General features: G+C 34.4%; 1 protein-coding gene and 1 long non-coding RNA gene across 3 annotated transcripts; one reads left to right on the top strand and one right to left on the bottom strand.

Moving 5' to 3' along the window:
* Positions 1-1874: 1874 nt before the first annotated feature.
* Positions 1875-3616, bottom strand: LOC132130461 (uncharacterized). 2 transcript variants are annotated; one of them, XR_009428709.1, is made up of 3 exons: positions 3223-3616; positions 2382-2433; positions 1875-2206 (listed from the first exon to the last, which is right to left on the bottom strand). It is a non-coding gene; the product is annotated as an uncharacterized LOC132130461 (long non-coding RNA). The 2 variants fall into 2 exon arrangements; XR_009428708.1 differs by having other exon boundaries at positions 3279-3616.
* A 910-nt stretch (positions 3617-4526) lies between these two features.
* Positions 4527-15739, top strand: LOC132130460 (epidermal growth factor-like protein 7). The gene is made up of 9 exons (XM_059542173.1): positions 4527-4745; positions 8835-8995; positions 9910-10035; positions 10115-10227; positions 10330-10425; positions 10817-10993; positions 14642-14718; positions 15370-15544; positions 15623-15739. The coding sequence occupies exons 2-9, from the start codon at positions 8916-8918 to the stop codon at positions 15640-15642; spliced, it is 864 nt and encodes a 287-aa protein (XP_059398156.1). The 5' UTR covers positions 4527-4745; positions 8835-8915; the 3' UTR covers positions 15643-15739.
* The last annotated feature ends 1706 nt before the right edge of the window (positions 15740-17445 follow it).

Raw genomic sequence — 17445 nt, 5'->3', positions numbered from 1 at the left:
TTTTCTGGATCCTATGATGAATAGAAAGTTGCAGCAGTGCTGCATACTAAGCACACTATGGAAATTTTACGCATATATCTGCACTTAACCTTATATTTCAAGTGTGATGAATGCAGAAGTGGTATCTAAAATAATTTGTAACTTCTGATTGACTTATTTTGTCAGGCTGCCAGGAGTAAAGACATCTCACCATAAAATTTGATTAGAATTATCTAAAAAAAAGAGAGATGAAAATTGAATTAAACATACAACATTGTGAGATCATGTAATAACAATTCAGAATACTACTATCTAAACACTTCCTGAGTGCCGTTATATTTAACAGTAGTTATATTTACACTATTATAATACTCTAGGCAGTATTTAGTAGGCACTATGTAGTATAAACTGTGCAGTAAGCATGTTAAATAAGTGAAAGAAGCAATGGGAGAGTTTAAAAAAACACTTGTCAAAGCTGGGAACATGAACATACTATCCTCTAAGTGTGTTTGTTATTGAAGGGATTCAGTGTCTAAACAACGTAAAGTCCAGGAGTCAGTGTGAGCTCAGGAACAGCAGACACGTTCATCTGCCTTTCACTCAGTTTATTTTTTTTTTTCTTCTCTCCAACTCTTATTTTCTAATGCTCTATGCCAGAGGAACATTACTCATAATCCATTCTTAGATAATGAATTTCTCTGTTATGATTCATTAAAGTATCAACTTTGTCTTAGAGATTTCTCCTAAAAAATTTTGGTATAAATAAGAGACAATTGTTGACAACATACAACATAGTAAGAGTACAGTGCATCTAATTAATCGCAAATTTCACATACTTGATGTGATTTTTTTCAGTTCAGTGACTTCAGATTCTGTATGTCTCACCAGCTTCCCTTTACAGTAAACAGTACAGTTAGCAATGCTAAGGTCATGGGAATGCAATGAAAGTAATGAAATGTATACCTTGAATGCAATGTAAGTTGCTTTGTATAAAAGTGTCTGCAAAATGCATTGATTATTTAGTAATGCTATTATTAAACATAAATGCAAATTGCATTCTCAGTCATTCGGAGTGGCCGAAAGCACCTGATATTGGGCAAAGTTCTCCACTTCTCTCTGAAATTCAAAGCTGACACATTGTTGAGAGAGAGAGAGAGTGTGTGTTGTTCCACTGCTTACCTCAGCACTGAGGAATCTGGTTGCTCTAATGAATCCTCAATTTGCCATATTTCCACAAACACACTCACACATGTAAAACCATATGTGCTCACACACACACACACACACACACACGTCTTTTCCAATGGGTGACGTGTGTCACCAGTTCCTGTTTGTTTCTGTTTGACAGGATTGTGCAAAACTTCTTAAAGTTAGAGGATTTATACAGTCAGATAATAATGATTCACCACTGAGATCTACACGAATGTAGCTCAAGATCTATAAACATCATTTACTGATAGATATACTGCTGTTCAAAAGTTTGTGGTTAGAAAGAAGTCTCTTATGCTCACCAAGGCTGCATTTATTTGATCAAACAATCTTTTAGAATTATGAAATATTATTAGAATTTTAAATAACTGTTCTCCTGAATTTCCAGCATCATTACTCAGTCTTCAGAAATCGTTGTAATATGCTGATTTGTTGCTAAAAACATTTCTTCTTAATAATCTTGTTGTTGTTGAGGTTTCTTTGATGAACAGAAAGTCCAAAAGACAAAATTTATTTGAAATAAATATGAGCCTAGATAGATAGATAAATGTGATCCACTGATTAATCAATCGAATTAATGGCAGAAGACAAAAAAAGTGTTATTCTCTGAAAAAAGTGACATGTTGCTTTTATAATTAACAGTAAATGAAGATGTTAAATGAGCAGTACGTGTGGCATGATCACACTGAACAGTGAAGCCATGAGAGACCATCTTGCCTTCTCTCGTTCTCTTCAGCTCTCACTCTCTGAATCCCCATCCGCTGCTCTCACACTGACGCAGGCCTCTTTCCTTTAAGCTCTTACTCTCATTGTCCACTGTGACCCAAAGCACAATCTTCCTCTTCCACACACTTCCTGCTTCCTGATTCACAGGAAACACTGTGCAGAGTCTTTTCCTCCACTTATTTGGACTATTAGATTCAGAATCAGGCTCTTTCATTTTCTTACACACACTTACTCCACAAGAATAATGTGGATCAAACTGCTTTTTCAAGCACACATCACAAACCGATTAAACCTGGAAGCATTACAATGTCAGTGTGTTAGAAGTGGAAGAGGCTACACAGACCTCTTTTCTGGTCTGATTTAATCTGACGGCTTAAATCACCAAATCATAACCCCCACCCACAGCCATTAACCAGCCTTAAAGTGATAGTTCACCCAAAATGGACATGCTTTCATCATTTACTCACCCTCGTGTCCTTCCAGACTGGTACGACTGACTTTTGGAATGATGTGGTTTAGCTCCAAAGAAAGACAAAACAGAATCATAAAATAGTCCAAACGTCCATGATTTTAAAGCAACACTCAACATAAACAAATAAATAATAACAACAAAAAATAACAATTTAGACCTAAATTTAAGATTTATGCATTTAAATTGCATTAAAAATATATTTAGACGCAGTTTTAACTACAATACACTTGATGTCATGAATATTTGTCAGTCGTACATAAATGAAACATGTACGATTTCTGTAACATTACAAACTTAATGTGTCATAAATACATAAGGCTAGCTGGATTTGAACCATGTTCACTGAATAAATTTGATTTCACAGTGAACAGATTTATGCTGATTCTAAACAAATTTGATTAAATGCATTTTGAAAATATGATTATTTAAATAAAATGAAATAGATCAAATAGTCAAATAAACTATGCTGTGATTTTGAGTACAGAAGCAGTACTTGTTTTATGTTAAAATTGGAATGTTCCATTTATGTTAAATGGAAATGTTATATGCAATTAAAATTCACGAATCTAAATTTAGGTTTAAATATTTTTGGAAAGTCTTATATAATTACGTAATTGAATAAAGACTTAAATAATGACTAAAATATATACACACACACACACACACAAATATGTGTGTGTGTGTGTGTATATATATATATATATATATATATATATATATATATATAATATTGTTAAATATTTTTAGTTTTTTATAACAGTGTAAAAGTCTTTACTGTCACTTTCGGTCACTCTCCATATTCGGGTAAATATTGTAGTTAAATCACAGGGGCGAACTCGCGCTGTTTCTCCAGATCATCAGTGTGTTTGTGGTCCGGTAGAGACGTGATTACCCGTAGAGGGACTTGAGGATCACGAGGGGGTGTTTGTGCAGGCCAGAGAGGTTTATCAGCTCCAAACACTTGCAGGATTTCCGCTTTGGGATTGTCCGTCCAATTCCTGAGTTCCACAGGAAGCGCGAAATAAAAAGCAGGAGAAAAACGCCCAAAAGCATCTCATTCCTCGCCAGTCGGATCACGGGAGCATCGAGGAATTGACCGTGCAATGCTCTTTATCAGAGAAAAGAAGAATTTATAAGAAATGTTTGCAATGGAGAAGCGCGTCAGAGCGCGCGACAGGTGGATCGAATGGCCTCGAGCTCAGCGCGACATCACGTGATCTTTATTAACAGGGTGAGTGTGTCAACTTGTGTTTAAACTATATTGGCATGGGCATTTTCTTTGATTACACTTTTCTTTACAGCATTGAACAGTAGTTCATATATCCTACAATCCCATATGAGTGATTCATTTAAGTTTCATAACTAGTCTATTTAAACGGACGATTTAAAATTAATGTGCAGTGTGTCCTTTTTAGAAACACTTAAAAATACATTAAAATAATAAAATAAATTTCGTTAAATTAAAAAAAGACTTATAAAAACTTATAAAAAAACTTATGAAAGTTAATTGTATATGGGCTAATAATTAAAAATAAATAAATGTAGACAAATGGTCAATCATGTTTTATGTTAGTTTTTAGTGTGATTTTTGGGTGATGCCCTAAATGTTTTATAATTTATAAAATGCAGTTGTTTACACACACACACACACACACACACACACACACACACACACACACACATATATAAACTTTTTTAATCTTAAAGACGTGCATAAGCATTTTAGGCATTCGTATTTGTCTACAAACCTAATTTCAAGCATTTAACTATTCATAAATTCAGTCACGTGTTGTTTTAAACTACTGTATATTGGCCAGAAAGGGTTAAAGCTTCATTGCTTTTCTCCTTTTTCTGTTTTCTTTCACTTTCCTCTTTATTTCTCGGTGTGTGACCCGGTAAACTGAGCTGCTGCGGTTGAATTCCAGCAGCGCTGACGTCACGCGGCGCGAGGGTCTCCCGTGAGCTCTTGTGTGAGTGTTTCTCCCGGGACGTCCCGGTGAAGGAGTGGCAGTGGTGGTGTGGTTACCCCCCTGCACGTCCCAGTGAAGGAGTGGCAGTAGTGGTGTGGTTACCCCCCTGCACGCTTTGACAGTTGTGAGAGAACTGAGTGTGCAAAAAAAAAAAAAACTCCTAAACACGGAGAGCCGAGCCACGGGAGGCGCGCGCAGGAACTGCGAGTCTCGTGCCAGTGCGCGTTTGGGCACATGCGTGTTTTTGGACTATTTATAAGATTATTCCAGCCCCGTCCTCTGAGTTTGGTGGGAAACTTTGTTTTTAGGACGCGCCGGGGGACCAGCCTTTTTCTTTCCCCTTTTACATCCACGCACGAGCGGTTAGTCTCGTGGACAGGAGTGATCCAGTGAGTCACACATATTCTAATATTTTAAATCGTTGATGTAAATTCATGCATGCATCATGCACTTCATTATTATTTATTTGTGCATGCTTTTTATTAGATTAGTACAGGTCATTATGTGTGTGTTGCTATAATTATATTATTAGATTAGTTCAGATTAGTCTGAACTGGATCAACACTGGAATCTGTGAATGGTCGCAAATAATGTTGAAGAGAAACAGTGCCACCCGATGCTCATTTACAGTTAAAGCAGACAGACTGCATACTGTACTTACAAACCATGATCAGAATTATATACCACTCTAACTTTTTGAATTATGCAGCATGCATACTGTGCATAGTTTGAGTAAAATACTCGCATAACTAAAATGGACACTGCAGAATACTATATTCCACAATGCATTGTGCTCGATCTTCCGTTTCCAGTGTGATGAATTGCTTTTTGAAAAAATTAAACTAACTACTATTGCAAATGGATATTGCACGATATATTGCATTTGTTTCACATGCAACTTTTTAAGAAATTGTATGCAGTATACACCGCACAATAAGCAGTATTCTAGTATTCCATTCCAAATATAAGCACACACACTAACCGCTTGACCTCCATTAGTCATAACTCTTTCCGTGTCTAATCAGTGCCATTATTTGTGATTGTATGCAGTGATGTGGATCTAAACGTTTTTCTATTTATTTTGAGACGTTTTTTGTGGTTTGGCATTTTGTTTAAATGTACACTTTGTAATTATATTCACACACATACAGAATTATACACAGATATACAGACTGCTACTTTTTTGTTTGTTTACCATTGCGAATATCTACAAAATCTTAAATCAAGATGCATTTACTTTATAAGGAAAATAAAATATCAAAACTGGTGAATATATGTTTAAAAAGGTAAATATATGTATAAGGTAAATATATGTTTAAAATAACTAAAATATCTGCAACTTACAGCATTTGTTCTTGTTTTAAGCATAAACTCACTTAATTTTGATAAACTGTTCAGAAAACAAGACGAGTCATTTTGCTTCTCAAATAAATGTCTTGATTAAAGAATGTTTAGATATTTGTAAAAATGACAAAAATACACTGTGAGAAATTTCTTTATTTTTTTTGCACTGTACACATGTAGCTGTGTGATTGTGATTTAATGATGTTGATGGAATGCTGGAAGTTTGCACCATTATATATTTTCTTAATTCTTCCTTAAGGAAGATTTCACCCAAAATGGAAAAAAAAATTCTACTCAATTTTTTAAATTATATATATATATTTTTATTACAAACATGCAGCTTTTCACTGATCTTGACATGAACTGATTGACTGGAGTGGTGTGGATTACTTGTGGATTATTGTGATTTTTTTATCACCTTTTTGGACTCTCATTCTGATGGCACCCATTCACTACAGAGGATCCATTGCTGAGCAAGTGATGCAATGCTAAATTTCTCCAAATATGATTAAAAAATGACCTGAGGATACTTTTTCAGTAATTTTTTGGGTGAACTACTCCTTTAACTTTTTAATAGCTAATTATCATCCCTCAGCTTGCTTGAGAGACTCTGATTTACTGTAAATCAGTTGGTGTTGCACAACCGCGGGAATGTAAACAGGAGTTTATTTTCAACGATGCACATTGTGCAATGCACATCGCTGGCTCAAACAGTCAGAGTCAGAGATCTGGCAGCATTTACATACGACACGTGGTGTATGTTTACATCTGACGGCTATCTGAGAATTGTGGGAGACAATTGGGAGAGCTGTACAGATATACAGTGTCTGTAACTGAACCAGCCTGTAGGTACGGACCTGTAGAAACCATTAGACGTCTGGCAGGAGATCTGTATGAAAGCCCTAAACCACTGCCTCATTATGGTGTTGGATGCTCTGTGGCGGGCCGGCCAGCTCAAACTGCAGACATATGAAAACACTATCTGACACACAATCCTTAGGCTGAGATGTCAAACCTCTCCAGTGCTGCGGAAAGTGTTATCTTAACAAATCTGCTAGTATACAATCAGGCGCACATACAGAAACAGAGTAACGCACCTAAAATGAGGATTCACACTCATCAACATGACTCATTCTGTGATGCTAGTATGTTGCTAAGCTAAGAACACAATTCTCAAAACCCAAATTTTTAATTAGTTTTGTCTAAAAATTTTGTCTAGACTTTTGCATTTTATTTGAGATTTTTAAACTTAAGGTGTTGACTTTGACTTAAGTACACATTTTACTGTATGTCATTTCAGAATTACTTCTACTGTCTTTGAAATATGGCTAAAGTGTACTATCAAAAGTACCGACAAACATTTATCATTATGACTAAATTTTTTATTTCAATTTTATGTCATGTATTTTATTTTATTTGTAATTTCACATTTCCAAAGATGCAGTTGCAATTGAGTACATTTAAAAAATATTTATTTCTAAAAATATATAATATAAATATAAATAATATAATTAAATAATCAAATACAACTATAGTTAAAACAAGTGTACTTCTTTAAAGTATGACAAAACATTATTAAAACATAATGATTTAAAATATATTTTAAAGTAAAGCTTAGTGTATTTTATTTTAATATATTATATTAACTTCAAGTATAGTTTTTTATTTTTTTTATTTTAAGTACACTACAAGTAAACTTTGAATACTATTAAGAACTCTTTTTCTCACGGGTATGTTGTGGTATTAAGTGAATCTTTTCACTGAGATTCTTGCAATGCATTCTGGGATTATATTTGATTCTGCCTTAGCATTTAGTCAAAATGTAGTATCTTCGAATTTTAAAACAAAACTTTACATCGAGAACAGTGATGTCTTACAAAGCTGTCTATAAAAATCTAATTGGGTTTTGTTAGTCACATTTGGAAAGTTTTCTAAATTCTACGAATAAACTCACTATGTTTTGCTCGCTAACATACACTTTACCTGAAGTAAATCTAAAAATGAAGTGCAGTTACTCAAGCACACACACACACACACACACACACACACACACACACAGGTGTGGTAGATATAATAGCTGCGGCTTTAGGGTTGTTGTCAAAAGCTCTCCGGGGAACACAGAGATCCACTCTAAACCTGAACTCATTAAAGCAGCAATAACCTAATGATTACTGTAAGCTGTTCAAGATGAGAGAACACACGTGTGTGTACATGGTCATGTTCAGATCAACTCACGAAGAGAAATGACCTTTATTATAGTTGGCTTTGCCAAGTCTCATTTTCGTCTGAAATACAGATTTGTACATGCATGTGTGTGTTTGAGTAATCAAAGCCATGTTTTTAATAACATGTTTTTATTAAAATAATATTTAATACCTGTATAACCTGAAATCTTCACATTACAGATGGAAACACAGAAATATGTCTTCATTACACCCAAATGAAACCACTTATTTTAGCTGCATTATGAGTTATAATCTGAGTGATCTTAGTTTGAAATCATCTGTATTGTTATAAATGTAAGTCTGTGCAAATATGTGTGTATTTATGTATACACACATTTCTCAGAACCATGCTCATCTCAGTCCACTGTGATTTGCAACAAATGCACTTCTTAATGATGATTAACTGTCTCAAATTTTCCGCCTTTAAAAGTGCACTCACTCTCTCATGTTTAAACATGAAACGTGTCATAACTGTGTGCTTTTTGAGAATAAATGCATGCTTTTTGGTTATAAATGCATGTTTTAATTCTTAATGTCTGTCTGAAGAACAGTTGTGTATTTTATGTATGATGGGATCCAGCTGTTACTGCATAAATAACATATAAATACTAGTTTAGTGCTCAGATCTGAAGTGAGGACAATACTGTGCTCTGATGTGCTCATTTTCAACTTAAAGGAGTCATAACATATGCATTTTATTATTATCATAAATCATCGTTACTATTATATATTATTTTAAATGTATTTTTTCTGTTATATATAATAATAAATATATTACTTTGAAAATGTTATGATTGTGATGATCTATCTGTCTGTCTATCTATCTATCTATCTATCTATCTATCTATCTATCTATCTATCTATCTATCTATCTATCTATCTATCTATCTATCTATCTATCTATCTCAGGTAACTGATAGAGTTGGTTGTACCTGAGGTGGACACACACACCTGAGCGAGCAACAGAGAGAGAGAGAGAGAGACAGAGAGATGTACACAGCGGTGCTGCTCTCCTCTTCTCTGTTTCTCCTGCATGTGACCTGCACGCCTCAGATTCACGGTCACCACGGGTAAATACACACACAGTTTGTCTGCAGTGTCAGGGAATGTCAGTTCTCATTCTCTAATGTCTCAGGGGTCAGGGGTGAATATAAGGTTAAAGGTCAACGCATATAATAGCAGCTAATTACATCAGACTCTCATGTCCAGTTAGAACTGATGGACAGCAAGATTTTGATACAAAAAGAACCATGCAGTTGTCTTTCCCCGCATTGTATGTAACACACACACACAGATAAACACATGATAATAACATCATATATTATTATTATAGTTATATATTATTTATTAAAAACTATATAATTTATATAAAAATAGGATAAAAAAAAAACTATAATCATTTTAATTTCTAAGAGTCAAGATGTGATCACACAGGTATAGGGTTTTTTTGTTGTTGAAAGATTAATACTTTTATTCAGCAAGGACACATTAAATTGATCAAAACTGACAGTAAAGACATTTATAATGTTACAAAAGATTTCTACGTCAAAGAATGCTGTTCCTTTGAACTTCCTATTCATCAAATAATCATAAAAAAATCCACATGAATATTAATCAGCATAACTGTTTTCAACATAGATAATAATAATAAATGTTTCTTGAGCAGCAAATCAGTATATCTGAATGATATCTGAAGGATCATGCGACACTGAAGACTGGAGGAATGATGCTGAAAATTCAGCTGCGCATCACAGAAATGATTTACATTTTAGAATATATTCAAATACAAAGCTGTTATTTTTAAATTGTAACAATATTTACAAAATATTGCTGTTTTTGTTATATTTTGATCAAATAAATGCAGCCTTGGTGAGCATAAAAGTCTTCTTTCAAAAGAAAAAATCTATAGTGACTATAGTGAATTAAAGTGTAAGCCGTATGTGTAGGAGTATGTTGTGTATAATGGTGTGTGTGTGTGTATCAGGAGGAGAGTGTGTGTTGGAGATGCTCGGAGTCGTCGTGTGTCTTACAGCACAGAGTCGTTTCTTCAGCCCGTACACAAACCCTACATCACCATGTGCCAAAACCACCGCATGTGTAGCACGTACAAGTAAAAACGCAAAGACAAGTGAACATACACATTATACTGCATAACGTATCAGCGTTTCACTGGACTGTATGTTTTCCAGGACAATCTACAGGGTTTCTTACAGGCAGGTGAGCAGAGCAGCTCCCAATTCACACATTTACCCAGAATGCTGTCCGGGATGGCGACGCATGCATTCACACAACTGTAACCGAGGTAAACGGATGTCATACTGCTTCACGTGAGCTCTGAACGTGGATTTATGCCTGCATGTGTATGTGTGTGTATTTACATATGTCTCTCTCTCTCTCTCTCTAGCTGTGTGTGAGCAGTCTTGTGTAAATGGAGGCTCGTGTGTAAGGCCTAATCACTGCGCATGTCCAAGAGGATGGACGGGAAGATACTGCCAAACAGGTACTCAAAAACACACACTCATGTTCATTTAATGATGTGCTATCTTCAGATATGTATATATGGGTGGATGGAGTAAAGAATAATACAAATAATAATAAATTTATTATTTATTATTATTAAAACAGGACTTTATATATATATATATATATATATATATATATATATATATATATATAATTTTAATTCTATACAATTTGAATACATTCATAAATAATTTCACAATTCTACAAATATGTTGATATAAATATATAATTAGAAAAAGCTGTGAAAATGTGGTTTGGAGGGGTCATGAAAAGCGTAATTGTGTACCAACGTAAATGGGCTTTATGGGAAAACATGATAATATGATAACATTATTTAAAGGCTTTCAAAAGACGTCTCTCTCTCTCAGATGTGGATGAGTGTGAGGAGGGTCAGCGCTGCTCACAGAAGTGTGTGAATACGGTGGGGAGTTATCGGTGTGTGTGTCAGGAGGGATTCAGTCTGGCTGAAGATGAAGTAACATGTTCAAGAATTCCTGCTCCCTCCCCGCTGCCCAGCGACGAACGCTCATCTAGAAGCCATGCTGGTAAGACATGCATACATTATCACCAGCCGCAGGCACACTGATGCAGAGACCCATCACCCACACTGGCTTAACAAACTCACAGCATAACACTATTTTTTGCAAATGAATTCATTTGAGTGAGATTTGTTATTATAATTTTTTTTACAATATATTTAAATATATACCCCGGTTGGCTTATTTCTAATACACTCTACAATTAGATACTTAGTTTGTGACAATATCAGGACATAAATGACATAATTTTTAAGTATGCAATCATCGGGACACTTTATATGCACATTAAACACATTGTAATAATACCACAGATCCCTGTTTGTGTAGATCTGAATGCATTAGCCCATAATTCATCAGAAGTTTATAAACGGCTGTAGCAGTATTGACCCCACATTTCTGACCACGTTTCTGCAGCTGAAAGTGTGGGAAGACGACGGTCTCAGATTCCCACTTTTCCATTGCACAAGGCATTGTGGGCAATATTAACCCAAAAAGCATGCACAGTTGCATACTTCACAAATCCACGGGAAATCCCAGCACTTTTTACATACTGCTTTCAAATGAATAGAGACGTGATAATTCTAAACTTGCATACAACTTCAGATGAATATTACATAAAAAAAGTGTTGGTCTCAAAAACACAAAAGTAAAAACGGTATTAAGTGGTAATACATTACAGTGTCAGAAACGTTTGATTTGTGGGTAAGTGCGGGCTTTTCTACCACGGTATATGAGTGTGTTTCCCCTCTAGCGCCTCCTGCAGGTGGAGCACTGACCAGCCTCACGGTTCATTATTACTTTTGGTACGCGCTATGCCACTCTCAACTCAACTCGTACCGTGAGTAATAGTGCACTGTGACTGGTGACCTCAGCAACAACATACAGACCAACCACCAGACCTGGACCACATCTGTCTGAAAGACCACCTCAAAACCAGCATCTCAGACCACCTGAACATCCAGCAGCTCATTCAACAGTGGCACGTGATTTCCTTAGAAATGCTAGCCCAGGCTGCAATGAGCATAATATCTCTCCACAGATTGTATTATATTTCATGAACAGATTTTGACAATAGACCCCCCCACCCCCATATTTTTACCTGTCCTTTTTTTTATATACACATTTGTAACATTTTATTTCTATGTTTTATTTTCATTAATTCATTTTTTTATATAACAAATTACATTTTATTACATAAAACAAGTATTTAATTATTAAATTAGAATATTATAAATAAAAAAAAGAAATAATGATTAAAAAATTATGTAAATAAGACAACTACACTTTTGCTTGAAAATTATATATTTTATTTGTTATTAATATTTAATATTATTTATTATTTTAATATTATTTAAATTCATTAATATTTTGAATGAATTTTAATTAAATTTTTCAGATTTCATTTGAACTTTGGTTTAATTTGCAATCATTTTGTTATGTGCTTTTGTCATTATTATTTTCTTTTTAATATTACTTTATAGGCTTAATTAATTTTTTCTTTACGTTTTAGTTTTAGTTAGTCTATACGACAACTAAACCTATTCTCTCTCTCTCTCTCTCTCTCTCTCTCTATGTTTTTCACGTAATATTTATATCTTAATTCAGCTTTATTTTGATTAACAATTTTTTTTATTAGTTTTATATTAAACTTATTTTTAATTAGAACAACCGTGTGCAGAGCAAAATGTTACTGATGTCAGCCTAGTGACGTTTCTTTGAGCTGAGAAGCATCTAAAGTCCCTGTGAGAACATTCTCTCTGTCTCTCTGCTTTGCCGAAACTAGCTTGTGTCTATAATGCTGTTGGCAGGGTCTCGCTCCTCTCCTCTCTTTGTCTTTTTTTCTTCTTTTTTTTCTCTCTCTCTACAGTATTTCATTTCTGTCTGCAATTTAAAAATAACAGCAGGATCAGACTCTCCTCTGGCCCGAGATAGTCACGTTTCATAGCAACAGGCTAAAATAATCGCCACTGGTTTAGATCGTTGGCCGGACCCCAAACACACATTCCTGGAGTTTGTACGAAAGAGTAGCACATTTCCAAATCTCAGCAATAATCCAAGTCTGAATCCAAGCTAGTAGTAAGGTCATGGAAATGTGAACCTAGGTTTGTTGAAAACATCTAAGTGACCCTGTGCGCTAGTTTCTCTGTTCCCACACTAGTGTTGTTGAGTTTGACCTAGATTCACACACTTACACATCAGCATCTGTGTGTGGGACGTCCGCTGGGACTCAAGGTGCGAGATCTTTCAACAGAATACTTTCAAGAAAATCAAGGTGCAAGATAATTTTATTCAGTTTACAGCAAATATTTATTTGCTAATTACTGTTCCAGTAAAAAAAAAGATTAAATGATTATAAATTAATAAAATTAATGTAAACATTCAATTAAAATATTAAAATATGAATTCAATTAAATAATTAAAGAAATAAAAATTAAAGAATTAAAATATTTAATACAATTTTAATTTTATTTACTTATGCATGCATGTGTTGGCTATTGGCTATTTTTTATATTGTTCAAGGTATTTAAATAAATGCTAAAGGCGAAATGTGTAATTGCTTATTTAATGTATGCATATACACGAGAGAGAGAGAGAGAGAGAGAGAGATCATGAGATCATTCGATTAGACTGATGCTCTGTTGAGTTTATGGGGCTTGAATCCCCTGAAACCTTGAGTTTATAACTACATTAGTGTCATCAGATAGAAGGACAGGAAGTTGAATGTTTAGTTGTATGATGATGGTGATTTTGCATGCAGAGGCCACCGCCAGACACGATTTGTAGCTGTTGTTTCTGTTTTGGTTTTGGCTCGATCCAAAGCTCACATTCCAGATCTATCCAACTGAGACTGCTGGGGGTCACTGCATTCCCTCACACAAATCACACACACACACACACACACACACACACACACACACACACACACACACACACACACACACACACACACACAGTGGCTCTCACTCACTACACATCTGGGACAGATTGCCTTAGTTTCAGTGTGTTTCTGTTGAAACAGCCAAATCAAACGCTGTTCGAGTATGTGTGTGTGTTTGTGTGTGTGTGTGTGTGTGACCCATTGAATAGTTCTTAGACCGTTAGAGCTCAAAACATTCAGAGTAACTGCCAAGGGGTGGGACTTACTGGACTGAGCTCTGATATGATTGGGTCTCAATCACATCCATTTACAAAACATCCAATAACAGTCAAAGGTTATTTTTACTAAAACTTGTGATGAAATATGACCTGATTTCATGTAGAGTGGGGTGCAAAAGTCTGAGAATTTATTTGTTTTTATAATTTGTTTTTTAACCTGGAAATATACAAAGTTAATCATTTTAAGCAAAGAAACATGACATTACATGAGGAAATGTTCCAGATTTTGTACTCTTTGTAGGTCACAATAAGCAAATTCTGTTGTTTTAGACAATTCACACTGAACAATTGATCATCAGGTTTGTATATATCACCTTGAGTGCTGCTGTTTTTAAAGCAATAATAATAAAAAAAAATGTATGAATAAATTTAAGCCTGGATCTTAAAACATCAAAAATAGAGTTGTGCTCTGCATTACAGGTTTTAATTAAGGCTGAATGTCAGTGTGTGTGTGTGGTCCGTCTCTAATTTTTGTGTGTATTTCTTCTATTCTTAAAGGTGAAGGTTTGGGATTGGTGGCAAACGTTACTGAAGAAGTTCAGATCCTTAAAACCAGAGTGGAACTCCTCGAGCAGGTCAGACACACACACACACACAGACACACACACACAAACACTCTCGTTACACTTCAAACGACAGGAAACTATCGTGCATTTGCCAAAACAACTCGCTAATAGTTTAATTAAAAACAGTATTCAAGCTCACACATCACAGGCTCTGAAACATTAATTGAAGGTTTAGTAATATTGTTGTTGTTGTTTTTTCCTTTTTATTAGTGCAATTTTAATAGGTCTATATAGGTTTTATTCACTATTTTTTATTTATTCACTTTAGTTAGATTGAATTTGAGTTAAGTACTTCCAAGTTGTTGTTATTATTAAACTAAAACCCATTAAAAAGCAATTTCAAATAAATATATATTTTTAATAGTTTATCATAACCCTGGCAGTATGTAAGGATAAAACAGTAATGTGCATAATACATTGCATGTTTTTTAATGGTTTATTTTAGTTCTTTTAAAAACCCAGCAGTGCACAATGCATCTTTTAGATTTTCATTAAGATTGATCAATGATGTAGAAGTATTGTTCATTGTTAGTTTATGTTACAGTTAGAACTACTATGTTAAACTTCATTCTCTATTCCTTATTATATGCCATTTATAAAATTACAATTTCAGTGTCTAAAGATGTAAAAATGCCTTCCTCTCTCTCTCTCTCTCTGTAGAAACTAGAGATGGTTCTGGCTCCCTTCACCACGCTCTTCCCCTTGGATGGTGTGGGAGACACTAACAGCTTCCTGTCTGAGAGGACCAACTTCCTGTCGCATTCTCTGCAGCAACTAGACCGAATCGAGTCGCTCAGTGAGCAGGTTGGGTTCCTGGAGGAGCGTATCGGAGCCTGTAAGCATATATTTATGTGTATGAAACTTATCTGTACAATCGTTTCAACTGATAAAGTAACAGAAACATCTTTATTAGGTGCCTGCCAGGAAAACTAGACGATCAAAGATGGGCTGCATCCTCAAGTGAAACCAATATCTGAGAAGTCTTAATAAACAGCCGCAACACTAAAGGCCTGAACCCTGTAAACATGTTTAATCCACTCAAAAAACATATCGGAAAACACAATATCAAACACACTAACTCCTGTTTGGCCAAAATTGAGTTTTCTGGCCCATGAGCTGGAGCTTTGATTGTTTCCTAATGTTTCTCAATGTATTTCTTTCATTTAATTATTTGTGTAAATGCAGCTGTAGTCTTAAGTTTGAGTCAGGAGAAATGTAAATTTATGTATTTATAAGTCCATGTTCTTCTCCTGAGTATTGCTATTGGGAAAACAATACAAAATTGTATCTTTTTTTTAAAAAAAACCAACTCAATATGTTAATATTTTTTTTTAAATAAAAGTGCTTAAACTTTTAAGGTTTCTGGAGTTTGTGGTTTCAGAATATTACGATGTATACAAAATTGAATATCTGTGGTTTATATGATCTGAAGTTTGGAGAAAACACTGTTTTTAGTATGGAGCTACAATAGTTTCCAAATGAATGCATTTACAAAATATGCAAACAGCAATTCAAAAACTCCTAACTTAATTCACCTAACTTTTAGGTTATGAATTTGTGTATTATGGTTTACATGAATTTTGATACTATTTTAGCTCCATATTTTGTGTATTGGAACATATTCAAATGCATAATATTGATCTATGTGCGTGCGTGTGGTGTGTGTGTATATATATATATATATATATATATATATATATATATATAATTCCAACACTAATAATATGCACTTAAAATAAAAATCTAAAAATGCTAATATTTTTCTATTAGGTTTTGGGTTTGTCTGTAGTAATATGTAATGTATATTTGTCTGTAGATTAGGCCAAGTAAATGTGTGTGTGTGTGAGAAAAAATAAATCAAAATAAAAAGAAATAAATTGATAGACAGATGACAAAGGTCTAGAACAAACTCTACCAATTCTATTGGAAAAACAGACGATTTATTGACACTTTGTCCTAGATGTTCTTACCACAGGTCGCACCCAGATTATACCACAAACAACATTTTTATGTATAATCATCGTCTTATTTGACTTTACAGATTTTACAATGGGCTATTTGTGTGTCAGGTCACCTTACAAACACATTCAGCGCACACAATTGACACACACACACTCACTCACTCATACACACACGTACACAAGGCTGCCTGTGAAATGTCTGACAGGTTCGTCTAACAGGTCTTATAATCAAAATGTTTACAAGCTTCACCTGTTGTACAACCTTAATAGCTTTGGTGAAAAATCACAACACACTGTTTCATGAAAGCAAGCACGATTTTCAGTCGGCAGGGCAAAACTGACATTGAAAACAGTGCTTAAAGAATCTGTGACCTAATACACAACATAGGGGGGGGGGGGGGGGGGGGTTCAAAAATTGCATTTGGTGTTTAAATTTGTACTAAATAATAACAACAACAACAACCGGGTCTAATTTGGACATTTAGCAAAAACCAAACTTAACATTCATTCAAAGTGAACCGTCTTTCATTATAATAGGATACGTACAATTCAAACCTCTTAAATAATATTGTACATATTAAATTAAAGATGTTATACATTCTTAACAAACAATAAGAACTGCAACACCAAGTATTAAATATAAAATTCAACAATGTCTTTGAAAGTAATTACAAATATTAATCTTAATTTACTGCCATAAGGTGTCAATACAGTCTGGTTTATTAAATATGCGTTAAATAATTTATCATTTTGAGTTTAAATTGTTAATGTCATT

This window comes from Carassius carassius, chromosome 47, assembly GCF_963082965.1.
Source record: "Carassius carassius chromosome 47, fCarCar2.1, whole genome shotgun sequence".
Lineage (NCBI taxonomy): Eukaryota > Metazoa > Chordata > Actinopteri > Cypriniformes > Cyprinidae > Carassius > Carassius carassius.
This window is presented reverse-complemented; position numbering and strand designations above follow the sequence as displayed.

Coding starts and splice junctions, on each gene's coding strand:
- LOC132130460 (XM_059542173.1), top strand. CDS start 8,916: ATGTACACAGCGGTGCTGCTCTCCTCTTCTCTGTTTCTCCTGCATGTG. Junction 10,228..10,329: donor TTCACACAACTGTAACCGAG/GTAAACGGATGT, acceptor CTCTCTCTCTAG/CTGTGTGTGAGCAGTCTTGT. Junction 10,426..10,816: donor GGGAAGATACTGCCAAACAG/GTACTCAAAAAC, acceptor TCTCTCTCTCAG/ATGTGGATGAGTGTGAGGAG.